This window comes from Elaeis guineensis, chromosome 7 (assembly GCF_000442705.2).
Source record: "Elaeis guineensis isolate ETL-2024a chromosome 7, EG11, whole genome shotgun sequence".
Classification (NCBI taxonomy): domain Eukaryota; kingdom Viridiplantae; phylum Streptophyta; class Magnoliopsida; order Arecales; family Arecaceae; genus Elaeis; species Elaeis guineensis.
Window position 1 is genome coordinate 33,103,274 of NC_025999.2, and position 26,308 is coordinate 33,129,581.

General features: G+C 38.0%; 1 protein-coding gene across 2 annotated transcripts; it reads left to right on the forward strand.

Moving 5' to 3' along the window:
- The first annotated feature begins 3,613 nt into the window (after nt 1-3,613).
- On the forward strand, nt 3,614-24,888 carry LOC105035092 (protein BUD31 homolog 2). 2 transcript variants are annotated; one of them, XM_010910502.4, is made up of 4 exons: nt 3,614-3,789; nt 7,607-7,734; nt 7,841-8,028; nt 24,145-24,888. In XM_010910502.4, exons 2-4 carry the CDS (start codon nt 7,641-7,643, stop codon nt 24,298-24,300), a joined length of 438 nt encoding a protein of 145 aa, XP_010908804.1. In that variant the 5' UTR covers nt 3,614-3,789; nt 7,607-7,640; the 3' UTR covers nt 24,301-24,888. The 2 variants fall into 2 exon arrangements, with proteins under 2 accessions (XP_010908804.1, XP_010908805.1); XM_010910503.4 differs by having other exon boundaries at nt 7,611-7,734.
- Nucleotides 24,889-26,308: the final 1,420 nt, after the last annotated feature.

Sequence of the window (26,308 nt, forward strand, 5' to 3'; positions counted from 1 at the left end):
TATGCACATTCCAAAAGTTCAGCATGGGTCCGGGAGAGAGTCTTATTCAGAGAATAGGTGAATTTGGATCCCCTCAGATCTCTCTTCATGGCTAACATGGTCATATCTTCATTGAGATCCCTGACCTCGAGTGTGGTCACATTGAAGCGAGCCACAAAATCTCTCAACGTCTCTGTCTTGCCTTGCTTGATGGAGAAGAGACTGTTTGAGGTCTGTGACACCTTTCGGCTGGTACTGAAATGGTCCACAAAAAAATATTCGAGCTGCTTGAAAGAGTTTATACTCTTCAGCTACAGCCCAGAATACCCAGCTCAAGCAGTCTTTTGAATAGTCATCAGGAAGCCAATGCATAAGAGAGCGTCGGTTGCCCCTTGGATCATCATGAGAGCTTTGTAGCTCTCCAGATGATCAATTGGATCGGTGGAGCCGTCATATGGCTCCATTTGCGACATCTTGAATCGAGACAGAATCGGCTCATTCAGGATACGCTGGGAGAGAGGTTGGGTAGTGTGGAAGTCATAGTCGCTGGAAGATTTCTGACTTTTCACCTGAAGTCGAGCAAGTTGGCAGTCGATTTTTTTGAATTTGCGCTCGTAGTCGTCGAGCTGCCGTCGCTGAGATAATCTGGGGGTAGAGTCTCCCGAAGAATTTGAAAATAGAGAAAGAGAAGGTTCATGCGGCCTTTTCTTCTTCTTGATATTATGTACACGGAAAGGAGAAGGACATCGGCATGAAGGATGGGCGATGTGACGAGAATGCCGAGAACACGGTTGCTCAATTATATGAGAATGCTGAGACGGCCGTCGTTCTGGAGATAGAGAGGGTGAATATCATGGAGGATAGTGGCTATGCCTAGATGGCACTGAATGAGCCACCGGCTCTTCCATCGACAGTCACTGTTGCTGCTGTGTTTGTTGCTGTTGGAGGCTGTGAACTGTCTCTGTTAATACCTTCATTTGCTATATCAAGATAGCAATTTGTGCGTCCGTAGTGACTACATGACGTGAAGAGTTGGGCTCTGCCAATAGAGGAGGAGAAAGAATATCTTTCCGACGGGAAGATTGCCTCGTAGATCCCGTTGAATGTTGAGCTCTGGTCTTAGCCATGGTTGCTCATATCCTTCTCCTTCCCGGTATGTCAATCTGTTGCGATCATCCCCTGTTGTGCCTGTTACCAGAGAAGAGCACCTACGAAAGAAGTCCGTACTGATTGGAGTTGTGTTCGACGGAGACTCTCCGATATTTAAGTCAGTGGAGAGTGGTGAACAGCAGATAGAATTTTTAGGGAGGCAGAGTATCAGCCCAGAAGTGTCTTACCAAATGCTGTTCATTTATCTCCTTTTATAGACGAGTAGTTTGTAACTGTTTATAACGGTTAGATATGTGGATCCCGCACATTCCAGCATTATGTGATCATGAGATGGGTGGTTATACTCGCTACTGATCATGTTCTAGCCATTATGCGCTCTCTACGCTTGCAGTTTTAGATAAGCCGACTATATGTCGGTAATAATAGTACGTCGATCGTATGTCGGTAGTAATTGTGAAGATTCAAATAAGCATCGGTTGATAACTCTGATATGTCGATAATCATCGGTCTAAGATTAGTCGAGTTATTATGGCTAAGTCTGTCGATAGCTGAGGATAGCTGACTATAGGTCGATCAAGTGATTGTTAGTCGGCATCTTGTGTTCATGAAGTCGATTTAGAGTCAGAATCAGAGATCGATTGAATTACCCAACAGAATGCTTAGACTTTTCTATTTTACATATTGCTAACCAAAAAAAATAAAAATAATAATCTTGAAAAAAACCAGGCTTAGAATGCATGACCAGATAGTGACTTGCCTCTCTCTCTTTCTATCTCTTAAGAGTGCGTTACCGTGCAGTAGTAACCAGCTTCTTTTTCTTTTCTTTGTTCAATTTGTGAGGCTTAGAAATTAGAATATATACCATATGGCCAGAAATTCTCATTGAAGTGAGAAATATATCACGGAGCAATCTTGCTATGCAACCAATTTAGTTAAGAGTTTGAATCTTGATATCCAAGCTCTACAAATATGAAACTGTAAAATTTCATACTGATTTGCATCAAATTCACTTTGCAGATAATTGGGATTTATCCATAATGGATTGATACATGAGCCGCTACTAATCCTCGGACATCACACATTTGGCAGAAAATATTTCTATTATTCACAATAACATAGAACACCATTTGTAATACCGTAATTACTTGGGTTATATCAGAGTCATTTATCCAAATAATTAAAAAAAAATTATTTACAAAAATAATATAATTTTTAATTTATTTATCAAATAAATACAAATCCTATAAAATACCATTCCAAATGGCATTTTATAGTGTCCACATCACCACTCTTTTCTACATGAACGACAAAAAAAAAAACTCGTTATTTCAAATGACGTTTTCGAAAATGCCATTTCAAATAACGAGTTTAATTATTTATTTTTTAAAAAAAATAAAAAAAATAAAAATTATAATTTTAAATTTTTTTTAAAAATAAAAATTTTAAATCATTTTTTATGATATTTTTATATTTTTAATTTTTTAAGATATTTTTTTTGAGATATTTTTTTTAAAAAAATTAATTTGAAATGGAGAAAGTAATTTGAAATTATATTTTTTATTTGAATTAAAATTAAAATTTTTATTTTTTTAATTCAAAATTATAATTATAATTTTTTTTATTTTTTATGATATTTTTTATTTATTTAAATTTTTAAGATATTTTTTGGGATATTTTTTTAAAAAAATTAATTTGAAATGGGGAAAGTAATTTAAAATGATATTTTTTATTTGAATTAAAATCAAAATTTTTATTTTTTTAAATTCAAAATTATAATTTTTATTTTTTTCTTTTTTATGGTATTTTTTATTTTTTTAATTTTTTAAGATATTTTTTAGAATATTTTTTTAAAAAAATAATTTTAAAAGAGGATTATAATTTGAAATGATAATTTTTATTTGAATTAAAATTAAAATTATTATTTTTTTAAAATTTAGATTTATAATTTTTATAATTTATAATTTTTTTTATAATATTTTTTATTTTTTTATAATATTTTTTTTAGATATTTTTTAAAAAAATAATTTGAAAATGGGGATACTAATTTGAAATGATGTTTTTTATGTGAATCAAAATCAAAATTTTTATTTTTTTAAAAATTTAAAATTATAATTTTTTTATTATTTTTTGAAAAATAAATAATTAAATTTGTCATTTGAAATGGTGTTTTCAAAAATATCATTTGGAATGATGAGTTTAATTTTTTTTTTTTTATTCATCGTCTATGTGGAAAAAAAATGGTGACGTGGATACTATAAAATATTATTTAGAATGGTATTTTATAGGATTTATATTAATTTGATAAATAAATTAAAAATTATATTATTTTTATAAATAATTTTTTTTAAAAAAATTATTTTGATAAAGGATTCGGTTATATCACGTAGGACTCGAATGGGCAAAAGGGCGCGTGTCAGCGACTGGCAGGGCAATCTCCGGATCACCTGGTCCGAAGTTTCTAGGCTTCGGCGGGCTCAACAAAGTTGGCCACCGGACACGGGTTGGTCCAATGTTTAAATTTCCAAGGTACCCTACTCTGAGGCGGAAACCGAAGGCAAGGCTCGCGTTCCAGTTGAGGCGCACGGAAGGGTGGTCCATCGAGAACCTTTCTCGCCATCTCGCTGGGCGCCTCAACGCCTCCGACGTTGGGCTTCCGGCTAGCCGCCCCTGCTTTCCCACCGGCGGCCACCAGTACCAGAGGTTCTTCTTCTACCCTTCTCTTGTTCTCCTCTTGACGGACCTTAGTTCTGGCCATCTTAAAGAAAGGGAATTACCTGAAGCCCTAAAGTCAGGCCGTATTATCTGGTTTCTAGATCATTCGTCGCAGTGCAAATTAAAAAGCCAGGAAATTGGCACTACTTTCTTATTTTGATTGCGTGTGGTTTTATTGGTTTTGATGATTTTTTAGTCGGAGATTTTGGAGATTAATTTGGAGCACTTTAGGCGTCAGGGGTCATTTTCGTAGGATCGGAAGAAATTTTCTTAGGTAGAATAACTAGGAGGGTGATTTTTGCTTTTTACGCTGACTGCTTCTATATGCATGTAAAATTCTGGATCTTATTTGCTTTCTCTTTCCCCAGTTTTTTGAGGCCCCGTTGGGTAGTGCTTCTATTTTCTGTTTTCTGTTTTGAGTAACCCAAGAAGAAAAATGAAAGACTGAAGAACATGCTTTGAAGTTGTTGACGAAATTTTTAGAGCTTTTGGTAGCAAAGTTTTATTGCTTTTATAAAAGAGTGGAAATCGAAGCAAGGAATGCTTTAATATCCATCTTCTGTTACTGTAATTTGTAGAAAACCAAAAACACAAAAACAGCAACAATGCCAAGCAGGTCCTTAGTTCAGTATTTTAGCTTGCTTTCTCTCTAGACATTTTCTCCTTTTAGCTTCTTTTTATATTAGATTAGCACTCTTATGAAACTTTTTTTTGGAAGTATAGGTTACTTTCTTGACATTTTCTTTTCAGCAACTTGTCAAATGGCTAGTGGAATCACATGGCTGTATAGTCCTGTGTGTGTTTGCATCAATGAAGATTTTATCTTATTCAATAGGAATCAGACTTTATTGAGGAACTCTAGAAGCACTATTCATAGGAATTGATAAAATCTGCTCCAAAAGCTTAAACTGTTGAGAGGAGGACTATCTCAGGCTAATAAACCCCTATGGCATCCCTCTTTATTTGTCAATCTAGGATTGTGACACTCTTTCCCACCCAGTCTTGTGACACCCTCGTCATCGTTGGCTCCTACTCAGGAGAGGGGGGCTTACTCATAGCCCAGGTCCTACTCGATCCTACTGGATCCTTGTCAACCCTAGCATCTCCCAGTGAGGGGCCCACACAACTAATGAAGGTTGTGGCATACAATGGGCTTGGCCTTGATACCACTTGTCATAGACTGACAGCCCAAAAGCTTGAGCTTTTGGAGCAGATTTTATCATGAGTTTTACTAATTTAAGAAGCAACAAAGCAGAGACTTTTTATATGGTATTAGATAATTTGTATCTATTAGACAAGGTTAGATTTTCTGGGTTGTCTGAAACATATCCCAGTGTTGTCCATGATGAATGTCAAATATCTAATATCCTGTCATCACTTGTTTCTATTCATATGTTTGGTGGAAAATATGTCAACATTTAATTTCATGCTAATGTAACTAGTATACCACTTGTTGTAACACGATCATTTATTTATCCCAATCTTATTCTTCTAGAACTTGGAATCTCCACACGGTATTGCTGGATTTTGCTTGTCAAACCTATAACTAGGGTTTCAAAATCATTAGCTGTTTGGAACATTTTTTTTGTTGGATATTTTCCAAAATTTGTGCATTCTGAATTTCATGAAATGTGTCCTAGACCTTTCCGTTACGAAATATTTGTCAATTAATTCTTTTTAGGTGGCTTGTTTTGCATATGCCTATATGCCACTTAGATTTAATCATGAGTGGGTTCAAAAATGGATGACTATATTTTTAAAGCTTGGTTAAGTTTCTTTACTTTTATTTGAGTCTAGTTGATTTTGATGTCCTATCTTGAAAGCCCAAATTGAAACTGACACTTTGCTGAAATTGTTGGTGAAATATATGCTACACATTCAGTGACTAGCTGTGATTTGATGTTGCCCTGTCGATGAACAAATGCTTCACAATAGTAAAGATGGTTGATTTGTTTCAGGTCTGGAATAATCTGAATGAAATCTCTGCTTTTTGATATGAGTTCCAGTGGAGAGAAGAATAGGAGAAATAGAAGGGAGAGGAAGTGGAGAAGGGGAAAAGGGATGCATGTGGGCTTTCTTTCTTTCAAATTTCTTTTGCATGCAATTCCAAGACCACCTGGTTAATGACCTTTTATGTAGACTCACTATGTTGTTACTTATCCTAAGTAGGACTCTATTTTAAAGAGAAAAAGAGATAAAGTCAAATCAGCCAGCTAAGACCTTTCTAAAACAGAGCTTCTTAAATAGCCAGCTACATACCTACAACACATGGACTAATTGGACTTGACTTTGACTAACAATAGGATTCTAGAAAACCTTGGAAAATAATTCTATAAAAAATAATATAAAAATATGTTGAAATAGAAACTAATATCTAAAATTGAAAATAAATTCTATCATCTAAGTCCTTATATTCCCAAGTACATGATGATGCCTTGGTCATTGTTAACCTATGTCTGTGTGTTTGGATATAGCATGTTTTTGGACTAATGATCCATGAAGGATTCACCGGGACAACTATACTTGAATATTAGGCCAAAGGTTTGGTTTATCTAAATATATTAGAACAAAGTTTTGTCATTGTACTTTGACACATGCTTAAGAGGGTGAAAAAGAGTGATGAAGATCTTTCTGTGGCTCATGGTGAAAGCTCAAGTTCAACTTTTTTTAAAATTCTAATAACTAGTTTACTTAAACCCTTGCAATGTGGAAGCCATTGACTGTGCTAATCATGGTCATGGCTAATGCCTCAGGCACTACCTTGACACCATTGTGGCCAGCATCCCCTTGATGCATATCACCGTATCAGGCATCATCCCACCATTGTGCTCCTTGCCATCCATTCTCATTGTTGGGTGGAAGAAGAAAGAAAAGGAGAAAGACCTCAGCCTTAGTCATCCATGGATTGAAAGAAAAGAAGGAAGAAGAAAGGACTGACGGTTTTGAAAGACTTCAGAAATTGGATGGTAGGACCTTGTTGTTAAAGCCTTCAGAAAAAGAGGATGTCCCATCCGAAGTTGGGTCACTTAATTGTGCAGTTGAATATTGAGGCAAGCATTGTTTTGGGCAAATTGTGTTGCTAGTTCAAATGGCAGTCTCTTGCCATTGGAAACTTCAAATGTCTGAGTCTTGTTTGAAATTGAAATAATCAAAGGTCCAACTAAAAATACAGATGGCAGGTTTGGGCATTCAGAATTTGGAAGGTAGTCACCTAAAATTTGATTTCAAAGGTTCTAAAACTTTTAATCTAACAGTAACATCCATTTGATATGTCATTGATATGCATAAGGTGCAAAATTTCATTCACATATGATCATTTAGGCCATCATTAGTGCTCTATACTAACTAATTTTATATTACTCATGTCAGTGCTTTCTTTGGTTTCAGATATATGCTCTAGGAGTGATACATACTAGATTAATTTTTTGTGGTATGTTCTAGTATGCCTCTGGACGTTGTTCATATTAAATTAGGGACAAGGTGTTGATTGCATTGCAATAAATGAGAGAAACATCCATTTCTTTTGCTTCCATCCTGCAAGTCTATAAACTTTTCTGTTATTACAAATATCAGAAGGTTAATTTTGAGATTTGTGTTCTCTTTGATAAGATATGTGGATAAGCTGTAAATAAATTTTATACATTCAATCTGCTCATTGAAAGGAAAAAATAGACCTTACAATATATACTGATGCAAGTTCTTGTTTTCTTTGTCAAGTATTTACTGGGATTTTAAGAATTAAAAGAATCCTATCAATTTGAACATGTCTTGCATGGCTTTATTTCTGCTATATTTCTGTACAAAGGTAGGGAGTTGGTGTTGAAAATTGTCCTTGAAGGATGCCTAAGATAAAGACAAGCCGTGTCAAATATCCTGAGGGATGGGAGCTTATTGAGCCCACACTTCATGAACTAGAGGCAAAGATGAGGGAAGGTTGGTGATTTTGGTAATTTTGTGCATGCATTTTTGTTCTATTAGTTCTTTGTGATTTTGCAAATTGCAGTTGCCCGGCTGATAAGAAAGTTTTAATAATGAGCAGCTGAAAATGATCCACATAATGGAAAGAGAAAGTGTGAATCACTTTGGCCTATCTTTAAAATTGCACATCAAAAGAGCCGTTACATATATGATCTCTACCATCGGAGGAAGGAGATATCGAAGGAGCTGTATGAGTTCTGCTTGGACCAGGGCTATGCAGATCACAATCTAATTGCAAAATGGAAAAAGGTTCGTCTTCTGTTGCTGCTGCTACTTTCTTTGCCACCTCCAGTATTTGATTGTTTTGAAAATATTTATGGTGATTAATTTTTTATGTTAATATACATAGTGTAATACCCCAAAATATTAGTTCCTATTATGTAATCATTTGTGTGTGAGCTAAGTATATTAATACCAACTAATGATGCATAAATAGGATTACCATGGAAGTGAATCCTTTGTATGGGAATTATATTAGTAAGGACTCATAAAATGACAAACAAGACTCTAAGATGGAACAACAAATCTTCAGGTGCTAAATTGAAATGCTAGAGAATTATGGCTACCTCATTCTTTTTAGTCAGCCCCCATCTCATTCTTTCTTTAAGCAACTGAAAATGCTCATGCAACATCATGCTTACCTAGCTCATGCTTTCCAATTTGCATTTATCTGATACTTGTGTCACCGCATGCTTATGTTGCCACTGCATTATTAGGTTGGCATCTCAGGTTGTTTTACATTAAGCTGTCACCTCCTACTTGTTCCACCTCGTGCTTGTACTGCTACCTCTTATTAGGAACTGCCACCTCATGCTAATTTCCTTTTAGCTAGGACCTTTTGCTTGTTACACCTCATGGTAAACCACCTCATGCTAGAAATTCACCCACCAAATTGAACACAGAGTCGACACCTAGCTACAAAGTTATGGTGTCTGGATGCCTCATGACTAGAAGCCATCTATAAATAGGAGGGTCCTGCTCTCTTTCTACTGTATTGCAACTCTAGAAATCTCAGCCACTTATTGGAGGTAGATAGTGAAGAAAGGAAATAAAGAGTGAAAGCAAGCTAGAAGAAAAGGAATTACAGTATGAAGATTTTAACATATCTTGTAGAATAAGTGTGCCTACACAGTTGACTATCCTTGTTTTAGCAAATAATTGATGGATTTTATATGGATTTAGAATTTTATTTTCTACCCATTAATATTTATGGCTGGTCCAGCATCCTTGTTGCTAAGTGAAGCAAAGACAACTTATGGATTCTAATTTTGGCATATGAATATTTTTATGCTATATATACATGTTATATGTAAATGACCAAAGTTTACATAATTTTCTAACCTTTAATATGCAGTGACAAGTGAATTTTGAACAATGTGTTTTGAGTAACTTTTTGGGATCTGTGTTTAAGTGTCATCATGATTTGAATTTATGTCATTGTATCAAAGAGATTGCTTTTGACTCTAGTCATTCGGAATGTTCATTAATCATGATATTGCCTGACTGTGGAATGTTTCATTTATTGTGAATTGAAATGAGAACTTCTGGTCGGTCATATTGTGATTGGTGACGTTGGCCAGGAAGAGTAAGTTGTTGGCCAGGAAGAGTAAGTTGTTGGCCTTTGTGTTCCCAATAGAGACACGAAATAATGACCTTAGCCAACAGGAGCGTAAGCTATTGGCCTTCATGATCTTATAAAGACAATGCAATGACCCTGGTCAGCAAGGGATAAGTTGGTCTTAGTGTTCTGTTACATGATGCAATGACCTTGGCCAATAGGAGGTAAGTTGTTGGTCTTCATGTTCTTAGTATGGATATGATACAATAAACCTAGCTAGTGAGTATAATAGTTGGCATCAATGAATTCTTGTGAGTATAATAGTTGGTTACTGACTGGTTAATATTGAAAATAATTGGCATGAGTTTTTTAGTGTTTAGTGAATTTAAGTGCTTCCCAGTGTATTCTTGTTCATTCAAGTGTTCCTAAGTGTGTTTCAGTGTTCTCAAGTGAGTATTTTAAAGAATTTTGCAAAAAAGCATGTATCCTAATGATACTGATTGTTTCAAACATTCTAGTGTTTCAAAGCAAAGTTACATTTACACTCAACTAACCCTAAATCTCGAACTAGTTTGGATTGGTTGCATGAATCCTTTTTCTCCATGATGCTCTATTTAGGGCAATGTTCGCCGTCTTGGTATAAGATCCCATACCTGTATCTTTGTATTAAAGTGTTGGTATGCAGTATGGTATGAGACAGTGAGGGGTATCAAGTGTCTATACGGTAGAGATGGTGTATCGATTTGGTACTTGTATAGTATGGTGTGCCTGGTATAATATGGTACCAACTTGTATGGCAAACCTTGATGTAGGATCATATTTTTTTTTTGAAAGAGTTAGTGATATCAAATCCTTTCTTACTACATCCCATTTGATTTTTAGTCTATCTCTACCCTTCTCTCCTTCTGCATATATCAAATCACTCTTTTTTATTGGTGCATCTCTTGGCTGATGTGGTACATATCCCAACCATTTAAATAGTCTTTTCAATGTGTTCTCAGTTGGTATCAAGGTTTTGCATCTCGGCCGTCCCATCCCATTCCATTCCTATAAGAACATAGGATCGGGATGGGTTCGGGACTCAGAAACCCATCCACACGGGGAGAGAAGAAGAAAAAGAGATAAGGAAAGTAAGGAAAGATGAAGAAAAGGAAAAAAAGAAAGAAAAGAAGATGAAAAATGAAAAAGAGAAATTAAGGGAGAAGAAAAGGAAAGGAAAAGAAAGGAAAGAAAGGAAGGTAGAGGAAAAGAAAGAGAAAAAGAAAGAAAGAAAGGAGAGAAGAAGAGAAAGATGGAGGATATCTATCAGGATGCATTATCAGGACTGTTGTTGAGATGAGACGGGATAGTGGGGCATCTCGTTCTATGAAGAAACCAGAACACCATTTCATAGGATTTAAAACCTTGGTTGGTGCTACCTCTTTCTTTTAAGGAATGACTTCATTTCCTATTTTATCTTTTCTTGTAGTACCATATATTCATCATAACATTCTCATTTCTACCATTCTTTTCTTGTGCACATGTTCTCTAACTGCCTAACATTTTGAACCATAAAATATGTTTGGTTGTACGGTTATCCTATAAAATTTTTCCTTCAACTTGGCAAGTATTCTATGGTTATATCATATTCTGGTTGCACTTCTCCATTCTATGTATCTTGCTTATTCCTATGGATGACATCTTCACTCTCCTCATTCTTATAAATAATTGATCCTAATTATTGAAAATTATAATTCTTAAAATGTTCACGATCCTCAATTTTTACTTTACATTCATCTTTATTTCTAATTTTACTAAAATTATATCTCATATATTCTATTTTGGTTCTACTTAACTTGAAATTCTTAAATTCTAATACACTCATCCATAATTTCAACTTATGATTAACTCCAGCCTTAGTTCTAAGATTGTATTATTCGCAAGTAGCATACACCAATGAATATCATCCTAAATATATTTAATAGGTGAATTGGTGCAAAAAAGTAAAGACTTACAGCAGATCCTTGGTTCAGTAGTTCTCATACTCATAACCATTCCATTATACATGTCCTTAATCATATTAGTATAACTATGGATGCTTCTTTCTTTTCTAATGCCCACCATAATATTTCTCTAGGAATCTTATCATATGCTCTCTAAATCAATAAAAACCATATGAAGATCTTGTCTCTTTTCTCTGTATTTTGTTATTAACCTCCAAAGGAGAGAAATAGCTTCTATAGTTGACCTTCCTGGCGTAACATCAAATTAGTTCTTTGATATTCTTGTCGCACCTCAATCCGTACTTAATCATTCTCTTCTAAAGTTTTATAGTTTGGCTCATCAATTTAATACCACGGTAGTTGGAGTAATTCTGAATATTGCCTTTATTCTTATAAATCATATTGTAGTACTCTTCCTCCATTAATTAGGCATCTTCTGTCATCAAGATCTTATTAAACAAATTAGTGGACCAAGTTATTCCCACATGACCTAGGCACTTCCCAGCCTCCATAAGATTTCATTGGATTCAATCACCTTTCAAATTTTCTACTTTCCATAGCTTCCTTTACTTCAAATACTCTAATTCTATGTTTATACTGAACATTTGTATCTTAAACAGACTTATGAAGGTATCTTAAATCGTTTACATGACTTTCATTGAATAGCTTATCAAAATAATCCCTCCATTTTTTTTTGATCTCATCTTACTTAACCATGACCTTGATTTTCAACTTTGATGCTTTTATGGGCTGTTTGGTGTCCCATAAGTGGAGCCTCATGTAGCTCAAGTTACAGTTGCAGTCCAATCTGCTTGTTTGGATGCTCGCAACTCAAATTACATAGTAAGTTGTGTTGTCTATTGGGCTACAACTCAAGCCTATCTTGTTATAGGTCGACTTGCGATTGAAGTGGGCACTTAACGAGTTGCTACCCCTCGAGTAGGAATCTTAATTGAAATGGAAAAAAACTTTTCTCTTCCTTTACCCTCTCATCCACTCTGCCTCCATCACCATTGTTGTTGACCCCCTCAGCCTATATGTCTCTATTCGCTGCTTCTAGCCCCCCTGCTCTACCTCTCCATCTTTTCTGTCCTCCTCAAGGCTTGCACCTCCATCCACTTCCTCTCCATGGGCATCTAGGTCCATGCCTATACCCTCACCACCTGCAGCTTCGATGCCGATCTCTTTGTCTAGAACACCAATCTCCATGTATGTAGAGTGCTCTGAACTAGCATCTGCTTGCAAGATAATTGGTGAAATGTTTATTAGAGACGTCCCTCTTTTTCTCAAAGCCTCCAAATACAAATGTATAGTTTTCTTCTAAGTCAACTATTGCAACTTAAGTTGCAATGTGGCTTGAGTTGCAGTACAACTTAAACTATAAAGTTCTAAGTAGTCTCTTGACCTGATGTCAAGTTTTGAGGTTTCTTTTCTCTTAATTTTGCAATTGTTATATTTTTCTCCCCATCATTAGTTTCTAACTTGTGATCTTTGATTTAGCCTCTTGTATCATTTTCTAAACTTCTTAGCCATTTTATCGCTTCAATGTGCTTCTCTATTCGTATGTTTAGATAATCTTCTATAGCACTCTCTTTCAGATTTCATTGCCAAGTTTCTTTATTGAATGATTCTTTTTGTCTTTGATTTTCCTAATATCTCTGTAGCCACTTTTCTAATATTATTAGCCATCTCTTCTTACATGGTATTGATTTTCCCATCTAGACTTCATTTTCTTTTTTCAACATTCTATCCTTGAAAGTCATTTATTTCTCTCATTATAAATACCACTATTAGATCATTGGGTTCCTATTTTCTTTAGTTCTTCTCTTTCATTCCTTGATACACATCCAAAACTAATAAGTTTATGTTGGCTAGTTAAACTCGTGCCCATTATAACTTTACAACCTTTACATAAATCTCGATCATTCTTTCTTGCAAAGAAGAAATCTTTAACTAGTATCATGCCTTCTTTTAAAAGTTATCAAGTTAGAGTCCTTTTAAAGCATGTATTAGCTAATACTAAGTAATATGCCATCTTGAACTCTTAAGTGGCATTTTCTACCTCGTTTCTATCTTCGAAATTGTAGCATCCATGCACTCTTTCAAAAGTATTGCTTTAGAGTATTATCCTACTTGAGAAGCATAAGTACTGATGATATTAACATACTCATCTTCTAACACTAAGTTTATTAAGATTATTTTATCTCCTACCCTCTTAATATTTAGAACGTGATCTTATAAACTCTTATTACAATAATTTTTGATTCATTTTTGTTCCAATCTTTTTTTGATCAAATTGGGGATAAGGAAGATTTTCTTCAATCCGTTTAACTCGAACCTCTCAAAAGAAAAGTAAGAAAAGAGAGATGAATTTCGAAAGGAGGGCTTATGTCTCTTTTTTTTTGTTTTATTGATTGATTTAAAAATGAGATACACTGCCTTTATTTATATAGCAAGGTTTGTCTTTGCATAATTTGGATGGGATATCTCTTCCTAACTTCTAGGACTTCCACCCTCACACAGTTAGGTTGGATTCTTTTTTTTTTAGAGGACTCTTTTATCAAAAATAGATGTTTAGTAGAAATAATTTAGATATAGCTAAAAATTTTTATGAAGTAGATCTTGACTTCTACATTAACTCCATCTTCTATCGTTTCGTTGGACTCTTCTCGGATTGGAAGCTATGTCCGATCAAAATCTTATGTGAAAGAATTTTTTTTTGATTTAATCGTTCTATTTTGGACCCCAAATGAAGGAATTTGGGTCTGATTGTGAGAGGCACAACGTGATGGGTAGATCCCAAAAATTGCTTGATTTATAAAAAAAGATTATCAAAATCAGACATCATATGATCAAGTTATGGCTTTCGAAAATTTGACTTATGATTGGGCTTCCCAATATGATGGATCTTACTTCTGGATCTTATTCAACTCGGTCCGTAGTGGCTAAAGTGGTCCACATTGAGTTTGATGATCTTCCTAGATTATCTCTTTTCCTGTTTAGGGAATTTAGGTCTTGCTAAGTCAGAACTAAAGGTGAGGAAAACGTCGGCTTCCCGACTTATGGTTGAACCATCTTGTTTTGCTTGAAGATGGTTTCTGGCATCGCTCCTTTTCTCCTAGGCCTCAGCGGACCGCTTGGTCTGCTCTCGCATCTGGACTTCGTGGTAGGAATGCTCTTTACTATCCTTTTTGACAACGACTATGATGACTCAATTTTGATCTTGATTGATTGATGGAACTCAGGGACAAGAGCTTGCTCTCTAATGAGTGGTATTGGCTCATCGTACCATCATTACGAACTTGTTGTAGGCACTAACTAGTCACTTTGCCTGGCTAGCAGTTGTAAGGTTTATGTTTCCTTATATCCTGGAGGTGTTGATCATGAACTCTTCCTTGTCTTTTACAAGACGATACTTCCTCCGCCGTTTGTAGAAGATTGCATCTCTATCTCAATGGTATGAGCTCCAAAGGATAACGTGGCAAATATCCAAAGAAACTAGTTCACAAGTTACCTTGTCAATATAGCTTTTAGCGATGGCAAACTTAAAGATGCGCTATTTGGTGATCTTCAACTCAATATTTTTTTGAATCCAACTAAGAGGGTAAGGATGTGGATGAGATTTGGTCTGCAACCCTATTTAGAGATGAGGTTTTTTTGATTTTCAAGATCTAAAATAGCCTTAATGATGCTCTACTTCACTTCAATCTGCAAATGGAAGTGTCTCCAGCCTCTAGATGCGCCTTAGTTGCTATCTCGAGTTTCTTTACTATCAAGCTTAATTTGGAGTCTACTTGTTTGAGCTCGAGCTAAATTTCAATCTCTATAGTACTAAGAATGCCTTTGCTTCTTGGAATCATCTTTTGGTTTCTTCCACCTTGGCTTTAATTCGGGGTGAAGCTTCCATGAAAACTATATGATCGTTGATGGAGATTTCGAGGAAGATTGCTTGCTTGTGGAACTTGGTAGTGTATTCTGGATGGATTGATAATACTTTCACCGAAAGTACTACCACTCGATCCAATGATCCTCATGCTTGATTAGATAGAACTGTTTTTTGATTAGGCCCTTGAATTTGCTCCACATCAGATGGGAAATGTTATTCCTCACATGAATTTCACCAAGTATGAGCATGGCTAGAAAGCTTGAGGTGGGCAAAAGCTATCTTTTTAACACTAGAGTATTTATAGATAGTGATACACCTCAGAATCGATCACGACTGATATGATAGAACAGAGCAATCAGAGCTCGTCATGAGCCTATTATGAAGCCTTCACCTTGACCAACTAATTCTCTCTACATGGCCGGTCTGAAGGTGTGTTGGGATGTTCGAATCTCTCCCTACTCAATTATAGAAGGCCATAATATTGAAATGCTCTTATGATTGTGACATATGCGGGAGAATCACCCCCGCGATATCTTTTGGATGTGTGAGTGGTTATCCACAATGGCCACCCTTGTACATCTTAAGATTTCATCATGGTGGGCTCCGGCTCTTTGCTTATATAGACCACTTTAGGAGGATTCTCTAGGTAAACCACTTCAGGAGGATCTTCCAAGTCAGTCCTATCAAGTGAAGTTCATCAGAGACTAAACTCACTAATATGTTCTGTGCCTTTTACTCAAAACCTCCTGGTTTCTCTTGCACTCTTTAGCAAGCGAACTTTCCTTTTTTGTGGTTTTTTCAGGACCGACCTCGGCATTAGAGTGAAAATCTTGCCAACCGACATCCATCTTCAAAGCCATGTCGAGATCTCTAGTTAGCTTCTTGGATTCTAGCAGTCTTCTTAAGCTCTCCTATGCACTAGCTAGCTCGATGGCCTAGTTAGACCAATTCTCATTGGCAACAAATTGGCGCTATAGGAGGGGGCTTGATCCCATCATTGGAGGTTCTACTTTATGACAGCTATGAAATCACGCAAAGTACAAGCGGTTCCATCCATCGGCCATCTAGATGCATCACTAGAGCTCGGTGGCTCTATACAGAGTCTTTGGAGGGCTTTGCCTCCACCGGAGGTGCAATTTGCTCCAATGGTCACTATTGAATATTTTCAGGTGCTTCTATAGTAGGTTCAGACACTGACTACGGTTGTCCAGAACTTGCAATAATCTGCCACTTAGCAACAATCGTAGCAGCAGGAGGAGGCTCATGTGCTAAGCGATCATTAAGTCTTGGTGCGTTCGAGCCATCAATTTCCTCCACAAAGTTTCTAGTGGAGCTGTCATTAGCTTCAGGAGAGCTCCCTATGGTCGTCGATCTCCTCACTAAAGCCTAGAGCGAGCTTCTCACCGCCACCGTCCTTGACCCTAGAGTTCGAGAAAGGTGCCCTATAACCATCACTCTCATCCACAGAGCCTGAGGTGATGTAAGATGTACTCATCCTCCAATTCTTTGTAGGAGGATTTAACACTAGTAGAAGAACTTGAGGATCTTCGAGCCAACTTGGATCTTCTGGAAGAAATAAGGGAATGTGCTTGAATTCGGATGGCATCATACCAATAATAAGTAGCTCAGTATTACAATTTCCTCGTGAAAGTTAAATTTTTTCGGCTTAGAAATCTAGTGTTCAGAATAATTGAAGTGGCCCAGCAGACGGAATGTGGTAAGCTCATGCCCAATTGGCAAGGTTCCAAGATTGTATGCCCCGAAACTTACTGCTTGGAGCATCTGAATGGAATATCTATCCCTTAGATATGGAATTCAGTAAATCTCCGATCTTATTATTAGTAATGTACGATCACATTTGTATAAACTCGATTCCTTAATGAAACTTTTTTCTTTTTAGAAGAATTTTATTTGAGTGTTTCAGGTAAGGTACATGGCTCTCAGGCCAATCAAAGGTCGGGTTGTTGCACGATGACTATCGACAGACGCTCTCTAGTGCAGCATATCCGACGAGCCCTCTAACGGCTTTGTAGAGGCAACATCTTCGATTGATGGGCGAGCTATTTAACACCCCGACATGCCGGCCCTCATACCAAGAGCCTCGATGACTAACCAACCTCCAAGAGGGGATGGCCTGAGTACCTCCAGCCCTTGTGCTGAAGAGCCTTGGCAACTAACCAACCTTCATAAGCGAGATGGTCGGAGTATTGGCCCTCACACCGAAAAGCCTCAGCGACCAACCAACCTCCACAGGTGAGATGGCTTGAGCACCTCTGGCCCTTGCATCGAAAAGCCTCAACAACTAACTGACCTCCATAGCAGGACCGCCTGAGGGCTCCGCGGGCGTGAAACAGGGGTTTCATTTAAGTAAAGCCGACAAATCCATTGTCAGCTTCACTATTCATCTTCATTTTAAAAAACAACACGATGAACTAAATAGGGATGGTCGCCCTTGTCTGTGGTCGTGGCTTCGTTCGCAGCTTTTCTACCATCCTATGGCCACAACGACCATATGGTGCCCTCCGACAGTCTCTCCATCGGTTGTGCCTTTGGTGCTCTCATTCCTCCATCTCTTTAGACTAAACATCCTATCGGATGACACAGCTGCGGAGCGTCCGTGGCCCTTCAGCAGTGTAGTCCCCTCTTTCTCTCCCCTCTCTCTTTTTCTTTTTCCCTCTTCCTCGTTTGGTGTTCCGATTTGGAACCATCCAAATTTTCGATTGATACGGCTTGGAACGTCCTGAATCATCTGGTCAGGATAGTTCGGCAAATGCTGCTCCTAGCTCTCATGCTGATGCCTTGATGACCAATCGATTTACATAGGCAGGATGGTTCGAGCACCTTTGGCCCTTCTACGAAAGAGCCTCGACAACCAACTAATCTCCACAAGCTCGATGACTCAAGTACCTCTGGCTTCGTGCCGAAAAGCCTCGGCGACCAACCTACATCGGAAGGACGGTCTGAGCACTTTCAATTCCATGTCGAAGTCTGGTGACCAATCGACCTACATAGGCGGGATGATCGGGCATAACTTTTGGCTTTTATGTTGAAGGCTTAGTGTGTCATCCAATCTTTTTAGGATGGAACAATCCAAGCTAAAGCATCTGGCAAGCCAATTGATTCCATTGCGTCGAACAATCCAGATCGAAATTTTAGCCGATCGAGTAGCAGCCCAGTACTCGAGGCATTGGACAGCTCGGAGATCAAATGCTTTTAAGAGGCAAACACCAAGTCCTCACTTCCGTACAGCCCTATTGAGGCTGGGGGCAAGGCCTTTGATAGCTGACCATTGGGACCAAGGTTGGGGGGGTAAGCCCCAAAGGCTACTTCGACGACGGAAGCATATCCAAGCTCCAAGTAGAGGACTAATCGATCAATTATTCAACAACAACATTCATTAGAGCAAAACATATGGGAAAAAAAAGTTTTTCTATCAATCAGCTTTGATTACAAAGGTGTTAGGTCGGCTTTCGAGCATATTTACAAAAAGTAAAGCAAAAGCCTAAATCTACTAGTGGATTTGTCAAGGCAGGTATTAGACAAAGTGCTGCACCTTGATTTCACCCTTGTTGGGAAGTAGGTTGAGGATGGTCGGACTCTCGCCAACTATAATAACATCCAAGTGGTGTCCAACCTCCACCTTGTGCTTCCTCTCCTTGGAAAGATCGAGGAGCTTATGGGGGAGACCTCCATCGAGCAGCCAAATTTGAAGGCTCGGCCACCTCCCTCTCGGATCTGGTTGAAGGATCACCTCTATTGATTGCTCGATCGTCCTCTTGGCCTTTATAGTCTATTGACCAGCGGCCTGCAACTCCAATAGATCGGAGACCTTCAGATCTGCCTCTTCCAATTGGAACTCAGCTGTCTTGAGCTCTTCGTCAATCTTTATGACCCTTCAACGGGCAATTGCCGCCTTCTCTGCAACCAAGCTGTTTGGGAGAAGGGCAAGCTCACCCTCGACCTTCGCCACTTTCTTAATGGCTTCTTTAGGGATGCTCGGAGTGCTTCTAGGCACTTCGACTCCCAGTTAGCTGGCGAGTAGTTTATGATGGCAGCAGTTGGAGAAGAAGAGGGAAGCTGGTTTTTCTACTAGTGTCAGCTTCCTCTATTTATAGTGTCTGTTTCTTAGGTCAGATTGTTCCTTCTTGATCATTGGCCACGAGCTGAGCTCTTTGAGCCTCCGATGGCTCGGATCCCTAATTAGGAGATGTTTTTTGTGGATTCCTCTCTTGGATAGCCATCATCCTAAGAAACTCTCATAAAGGCAATACGACATTTGAAGTAGAGCCCGCACTGGGTGACGAATCTGGAAGTTGTCTTAGGACTATATGATGAGCAAGCCTGATGATATCTATACATTGTTGAGGTGAGATGATGACTGAAAAACAACTCAGGGTGTGTGATCTTGGGGGCAAGCCACACTCGAGCTTAGCTCAGCTTGCCTATACACCTATCATAGAATAGAGAACATTGGTTGATTTGAGCAGACTTGCATTAGTTTGAATATTGACCTACATCTTGCTTACCTGTTGCATTGCTAAATTGTTCTAGATGATCTAAAGGATTTGGTTAAATTCTAGCACATTATACGTCAGATTCTTTCGAGTAGCATACTTGGCATAAAAAGGCATATGGAAAGTAGAAGGAAATATGTTTCATTTCATAAAAGAAGATTATAAGGGTTATAAAATGCTTGTGACAAATGAGCTACAAAATGCTCGTGACAAATAGGCTACAAAGGAATGCTCGTGACAAATAGGCTACAAAGGAATGCTCATGACGAACGAGCTACTTACTTGTCCCTCCTTCCTCTCCTTCCTCGTGTTCCTTGTCGCTGTCCAAGGATGAGCTCGACAAGGTGATCAAGCTGAGGTCGGCCTTTGGAAATTATAAAATAAATTTGTCATTGTAGTACTAGAAGCCCTTCTAGAAGGAGTATCTAGTAGCTTCCATTAGCTCATTGTGAAACTCTCTAGAGCCCTTAAAATCCACGACTGCTCGACGAGCAGCATCTTTAGCCGGATTCACCTTCTTGGCAAGGGTGACCCTCTCCCAGACATGAGTAGACATGAGTAGCCCTGCTTTCAGCTTGTACCACCTTCTCCTCGGCCTAATAGTTCTCTCCTCAGCTTGAGCAGCTCTCCTCAGCTTGAGTAGCTCTTTCCTCAAATTGGGCGGCTTGATCTTCTGCTTGGCCACATCTCTTCTCTGCCTGGGAGGCCTTGCCCTCCGCTTCGTATCTTGACTTTGAAGATGAGTGATCTCGGTCTCGCCTTCCTTCCAAGCAAGGTTGATCTTAGCCTCTACGCGATCAATTTATTTCTTGCAGGGACTTCATGGTTGCTCGCCATTCCTCCTTGGCCTTGGTCTTCTCTTCTTTAGCTTCACGGCTTAACTTTGTAGCTCGAGTTCATATTGCTACAGCTGGTCGTCCTCATCAGCTTTTCAACTTCATTTGTCAGAGCTGATGGGTCACCTTAGCCTTGGATGTGGGGGGCAAGTGATACCTTAGAACCGACCACGATCGACATGGCAGAATGGACCAATTAGAGCTTGCCACGAGTTTGCCAGGAAGCCTTCACCTAGGCCAACTAGCTTTCGCCATGTGGCCGTTCTGAAGGTGTGTGGAGATCTTTAAATCTCCTCTCACTCGGTTACAATTGGTCTGCAACAAAAAACGATCTCAATAACCATGAGATATGTAGGAGAAACACCTCCGCGATATCTTTCGGACATGCGAGAGGTTATCCATAATGGCCATCCTTGCACGTCCCAAGATTCCATCGTGGCGAGCTCTAACTCTCGCATATATAAATTGTTCCAAGGGGTTCTTCCAGGTAAGTTCAATCAAGTGAAGTTTGTTAGAAACTGAACTCACTGCGCTCTTTGTGCTCTCTACCTCTTACACAACCTCCTTATTTTTCTGAGGATTATCTAACTTAGGCATTGGACGGCCCCCTACTGGATACTCTCTGATAAGCGGACTTTTCTTGTCTATGGTTCTTCAGATGCAACCCCGATATTGGAGTGAAGATCCGACCATCGACGTCCATCTTTGAAGGCGTGTTGAGATCTCCAGCTAGCTCCTTGGGTTCCAACGTCGTCTTGTCGAGCTCTTTAGTGCATCAACCAGCTTGGCAGTCTAATTAGATCATTCTCAGTGGCAATAGATAGTAAAGTAGGCCTCTAATTAGTCTAACCAGTTTTTTAGCCTTATGCATCAACAGTTACGTTGTATATGGGGATCTTGATTCGAGCTTCAATTTTAAATGTTTGAAGAGAGATTTTGCTTACTTGTAGGTCGTTCATCCTCCTTGTTGAATGATCTTCATCTCCAAACATAAGAGACAGTTTTGCAATAGGAGTTGCTAGTGCTTGTGCTTGCATTAAAGGTATCACTAATTTGAAGACAATCTTGGTGAGTTGGGCGATCTTTTCCTCTAGTTGTATGAGACATCCTTTCATGTCATCATCCGTCGAGGAAGAACTTGCAGCTATACTCATCTTCTTCTTTCATTGTACTTGAAGCATGGATAGTTTTTCTTCTAATTGTTTGTATTGCTTGTGCATCTGGATTAAAGGCCTCTACAGACGTAGAGGACCAGTGTTATGAAACCAACTTGATCCGATTGGGAAGAAGGAAGATTTTTTTCAATCCACTTAACTCGAAATTCTCAAAAGAAAATTAAAAGAAAAAATATTTTAAAGATAGGGCTTAAATCCCTTTTTCTTTAATTGATTGATTTAAAAATCATGTACCCAAACCTCTATTTACTACAGTGAGGTCTGTCGTTGTGCAATTTAGGTTAGATTTCTTTTTCTAGCTTTTTAGAAGGACTTCTGTCTTTGCACAATTGGGTTAGATTCATTTTTTTAGTTCTAGTAGGACTTTTTTAGCTAAAATAGATGTGTCTAGCAGAAATAATTTAGAACAAGCTAAAAATCTTCAAGAGGTAGATCTCGATTTTTACATCAACTCTACCTTCATTGCTCCATTGCAATCTTCTCGGATTGGAAGCTATGTCCGGTCAAAATTTTATTTGAAAGGTTAATTTTTGGTTTGATCGCACCATTTTGGATCCCAAACAAAGGAATTTGGACTTGATTACTAGGGGCGTGGCTCCCCTAAAGGTTGCGACGCCATAGCGTAATTCTCAAAAAATTATCTGATTTAAAATAGGAGATTATCAAAATTGGATTTTGAAAATTTGACTTATGACTTGGTTTCTTGATATGGTGGGTCTTATTTCTGAACCCTATTTAGTCCTATTCTTAGTGGCCATAGTGCTTCACATCGAGTTTGGTGATCGTTTTGAATCATTTCCAATATACGAAAGTTTATAACCTATGTTATCTGCTTTTTTTTGCTTTTTATTCTATTCACCTGGTCTCTTGTAGGCAAGCTATGTTAATTCTTCTTCCATTTATTTTGTGTATTAGTTCTATTAATTTTCTTGTCAATGATCCTATATGTCAAGTTGGTAAATGTATTCCATTTTTTTGGACTAGTTTCTTTGGCCATACGTGTCCATTAAAATGTGAGAACCCTTGCATACTTTCTATCACATTCGGGCATTAATATGGTATGTTGCTTCTAGTGAATGCCCTAGTTAATCCTTGCTCACTTTCAACTACACCCGAGGCCCATTGCAACGTGCTGTTAGTAGGGAATGCTCCAACAATTTTCTTATAAGTATTCATGTTTATAGAATGTGACTATAGTTTTATGCTGGTTGTCAAACTACCGCATCCCTCCTTTATCTAGATTTGGGACTCTCTATATACAAAATAGAGGCAGAGTTAAAGCTACATTTTTAAATGTAGTTATTTAATATCTTTAATAAGACATGGTTTATAAACTATATGAGCATTAATAAGTGCTTCTATTGCTTTATATTTTCCTGACATTGTTTTTGACTACTTACTAAGTGGTGTAGCTCGCTCATTTATTATATTTAAAGAAAGAAGCCTGCTGATTTAGTTTAGTAAAAGATCTCGAGTACTTTTGGGGTATATTGAAAGGTTGATGCTTCAAAAAGGGGTTTAGAAACATTTTCTGTATCTTGAGGTAAGACTTAGAGTGCGGAGTTGTATTTTTGTGTGCAGAGAGAGTATCGTATTGTACTTCTAGTGAAGGATGTAAAGTATGGCTCTACTGTAAAGTAGTTTGTCTTTATGAGACAAATAGAATGGAGTGAATCTTGGGTTAATTTCAAGGTTTTGCATTGTAAAAGTTTAATTTGGATGACTTTTTACTTTGCTCTGTCGAATCAAATGATCTTCTAATTTATAATTTCATGTCTCGAGGTTTAAATTGATAATTATATGCTTCTGTGGAAATTAATTGAGTTAACTCAGGCCATTGATTCACTGAAATTGTAGTCACTTGGGACTTGGCAGACAAGTTTGGGATGTATGGTGCCCACCCATTTATGCTTAGCTTATGATACGCATGGAGATAGTGTTCCAGAAATCATGCTGCTTTTAAAACCTTGTGTTGGTTTTTTTATAGCTTCCTTAATAAGCATGATCTGCCAACTAACATGGTTAGGGGTTAGTGTTTTCCTTGGATCACATGGTGTCATATGCGACAACAATATACTTCTGCATCAATGGGTTGGGTTGGTCCATAAAAAGCTTGCTAATCAGATAATTTGATTAGGTCAGTGGATCTAGTAACTTGGTCAATCATCTTCTTTCCCTGTTGCAGATTTTCTGTCTTGGTGCTAACTAATGCTGTTCACTTCTTTTGCTTTCTGTTGGTAGATTCAGTGTTCTGTTTGTCTTGCCTATATAGTATATTTTTTAATTATACTTACCCCTTTCCGATATACATGTTTAGTGGATTGTGGTTTTCTTTTGAGTCCTTTACCATGTGACATCTGAATTGTGATATTAATGCCTTGAATGGGGCTGGTTTGGTGCTTGAGCTTGTGCAGCCAGGTTATGAGCGCCTTTGTTGCCTTAGGTGCATGCAGGCACGAGATCACAATTTTGCAACCACTTGTGTCTGCAGGGTCCCTAAACTCTTGAGGGAAGAAAGCGTTATAGAATGCATCCAATGCGGTTGCAAGGGTTGTGCAAGTGGAGATTAATGATTCTGTTTGAGCTATATTTTACTTGGTTTATCTATAAATCACTGAATTGATATAAACCAACCACTGGAACTTTCGGCTTGAATCGTCTATTGCGAATTAGGTCTTTCTTGTATTGCCCCAAGGATGGTGCATGTGAATGTAGTGTCAGGCACTTATTTGGTGAGCTTCTTGATAATATACTAAGAGATTGGAAGGCATGCTCCACTGTCTTGCTGATTCTGGAATTCATGTGGTGAGCCTCGCTGCTAAATCACAGTATTTTGAGTTATTTTGCTATATTGGTGAGTTATTTCCTGCACGTTCAATGACTTGTTAATTGTATCTTATCAAGGCTCATCAAAATCATTTTTGTGACTTGTTAAATACTAGATGTCGCTTTTTTTTCTTTCACCTCTTTATGTAGTTGAGGGCTAAAATCTCAGTCATACTGTAAGGTCTTGATTCCATATTGTACATCATGCCAACTGGTATTGTCATGGGTATCATCTCATTTTGTGAACCATGAATGGATATGGATAATGTCCCGTTTCATACTGTACATGAACAGTGAATAGGTGGTATGCAAGTTTTCAAACTTCGGCATAATTTTTTCTATAATTATCTTTAATCATTTGTATTAGATTAAATATTTTGGAGGGTGCTTCCACAACTTGTGAATTTTTTTCCCTTTCTAAATTATTCCTAAATTTGGCATGCTGACTGCATCTAAATTGATTGCAGTGTTATTTTTAATTTTCCTCCCAACAATAACTGGAAAAATCCAATCCTTTCAAGTCCATTTGTAAAAAAGGCTAATTGAACTGATGAATCAGTCAGCTTGTTTTTCATCAGGGTTTCTATTCTTTCAATAGCTGTTTCAAGGCATCAGATCGTCATATAAGGTTGGTTCTCAATAACTAAGCAAATTGACCCGCAAGTGCGGCCAGAAAGAATGGTCGGGGAAGCGATGCATGGCATGTAATGCAAACATCTTGTGCTTCAAGTTCCTTTCGGGGAAGATTATCTTGTAAAGTTGGTGATGGGTAATGTTATCTGGTTAAATGTGATGGGTAACGTTTGCCTTCAAGTTTTTTGTTGGAGATTGGCGATAGGAATTTCTACGGTCTTTTGATTCTGGGCCATGTCCAGTGGACATGGGCACCACGCCAGGAATGGCGTTGACATGCGCCCAACTGTGATCTGGGCTGATATTCTGCTGTTTATTGGATATAGGGAGATCAGAAAAACCAAGCCATGTAAGGTCCAACGCACAGGTATGTAGGAAGGTTAATCGGGAGGCAATTGGTTGCAACATGTTAGGTTCAGCTGTACCCATGGCTGAATCAAATCACATGTGGAATTTGAACTTGCACCTGCTTGATATGTTATATTTGTTGGGCTGTCGTACGCCCATGTAGAGGGAGATTGCAGATACGGTACATCTAATATAACTGTTTATATAAATATATGTAAGTAGCAACTCTGTGGTTTACTTTTTTTCTGACGAATAAGGTAAACTTCAAGATGGAAAAAAATAGAAACAAAAAGAGGGATTTGTACAATAGACTAGCAACTGAAGTGCGAAAATATGCAGTTTGATCTACAATTCAATATGGTAATATAAACTTTTGGGAGATCCGATGCTTCAGTGTTCTGAGGAACAAGCCAAAGAATTACGAAGTGGACCACATACTTTATTGCAGCCGACATGTCTTTGGCTCGTTGAATGCAGCTCTTAGACTATGTGTCATTGATGGACTTCTATCATCGGAATATTCTTTGAGAATCCACTGATGTCCGTGCAACTTGGTCCTTAACTCCAGAATTTATTTTCCACTCAGAAAATAAAGAAGGCTAGGAAGCATCGACTGTGGATTAGCATGCACTCACGGAACAGGTGTTTCACCTATATCCAAAGAAAGCCAACCCGTAACTCAGTTACAGGGTGGAAACTTCGAAAATAAGTACCACAAAGAAATCTTTTGTAATGGACTCCCAAGTGGATGAATGACAAGTTTATGACATA

What these genes read in the sequence shown, in the direction of transcription:
- LOC105035092 (XM_010910502.4), top strand. Translation starts at nt 7,641, where the DNA reads ATGCCTAAGATAAAGACAAGCCGTGTCAAATATCCTGAGGGATGGGAG. An exon ending in AGAGGCAAAGATGAGGGAAG is followed by an intron (nt 7,735 to 7,840) that starts GTTGGTGATTTT and finishes AATAATGAGCAG; the next exon opens with CTGAAAATGATCCACATAAT. An exon ending in TAATTGCAAAATGGAAAAAG is followed by an intron (nt 8,029 to 24,144) that starts GTTCGTCTTCTG and finishes GAGCTTGTGCAG; the next exon opens with CCAGGTTATGAGCGCCTTTG.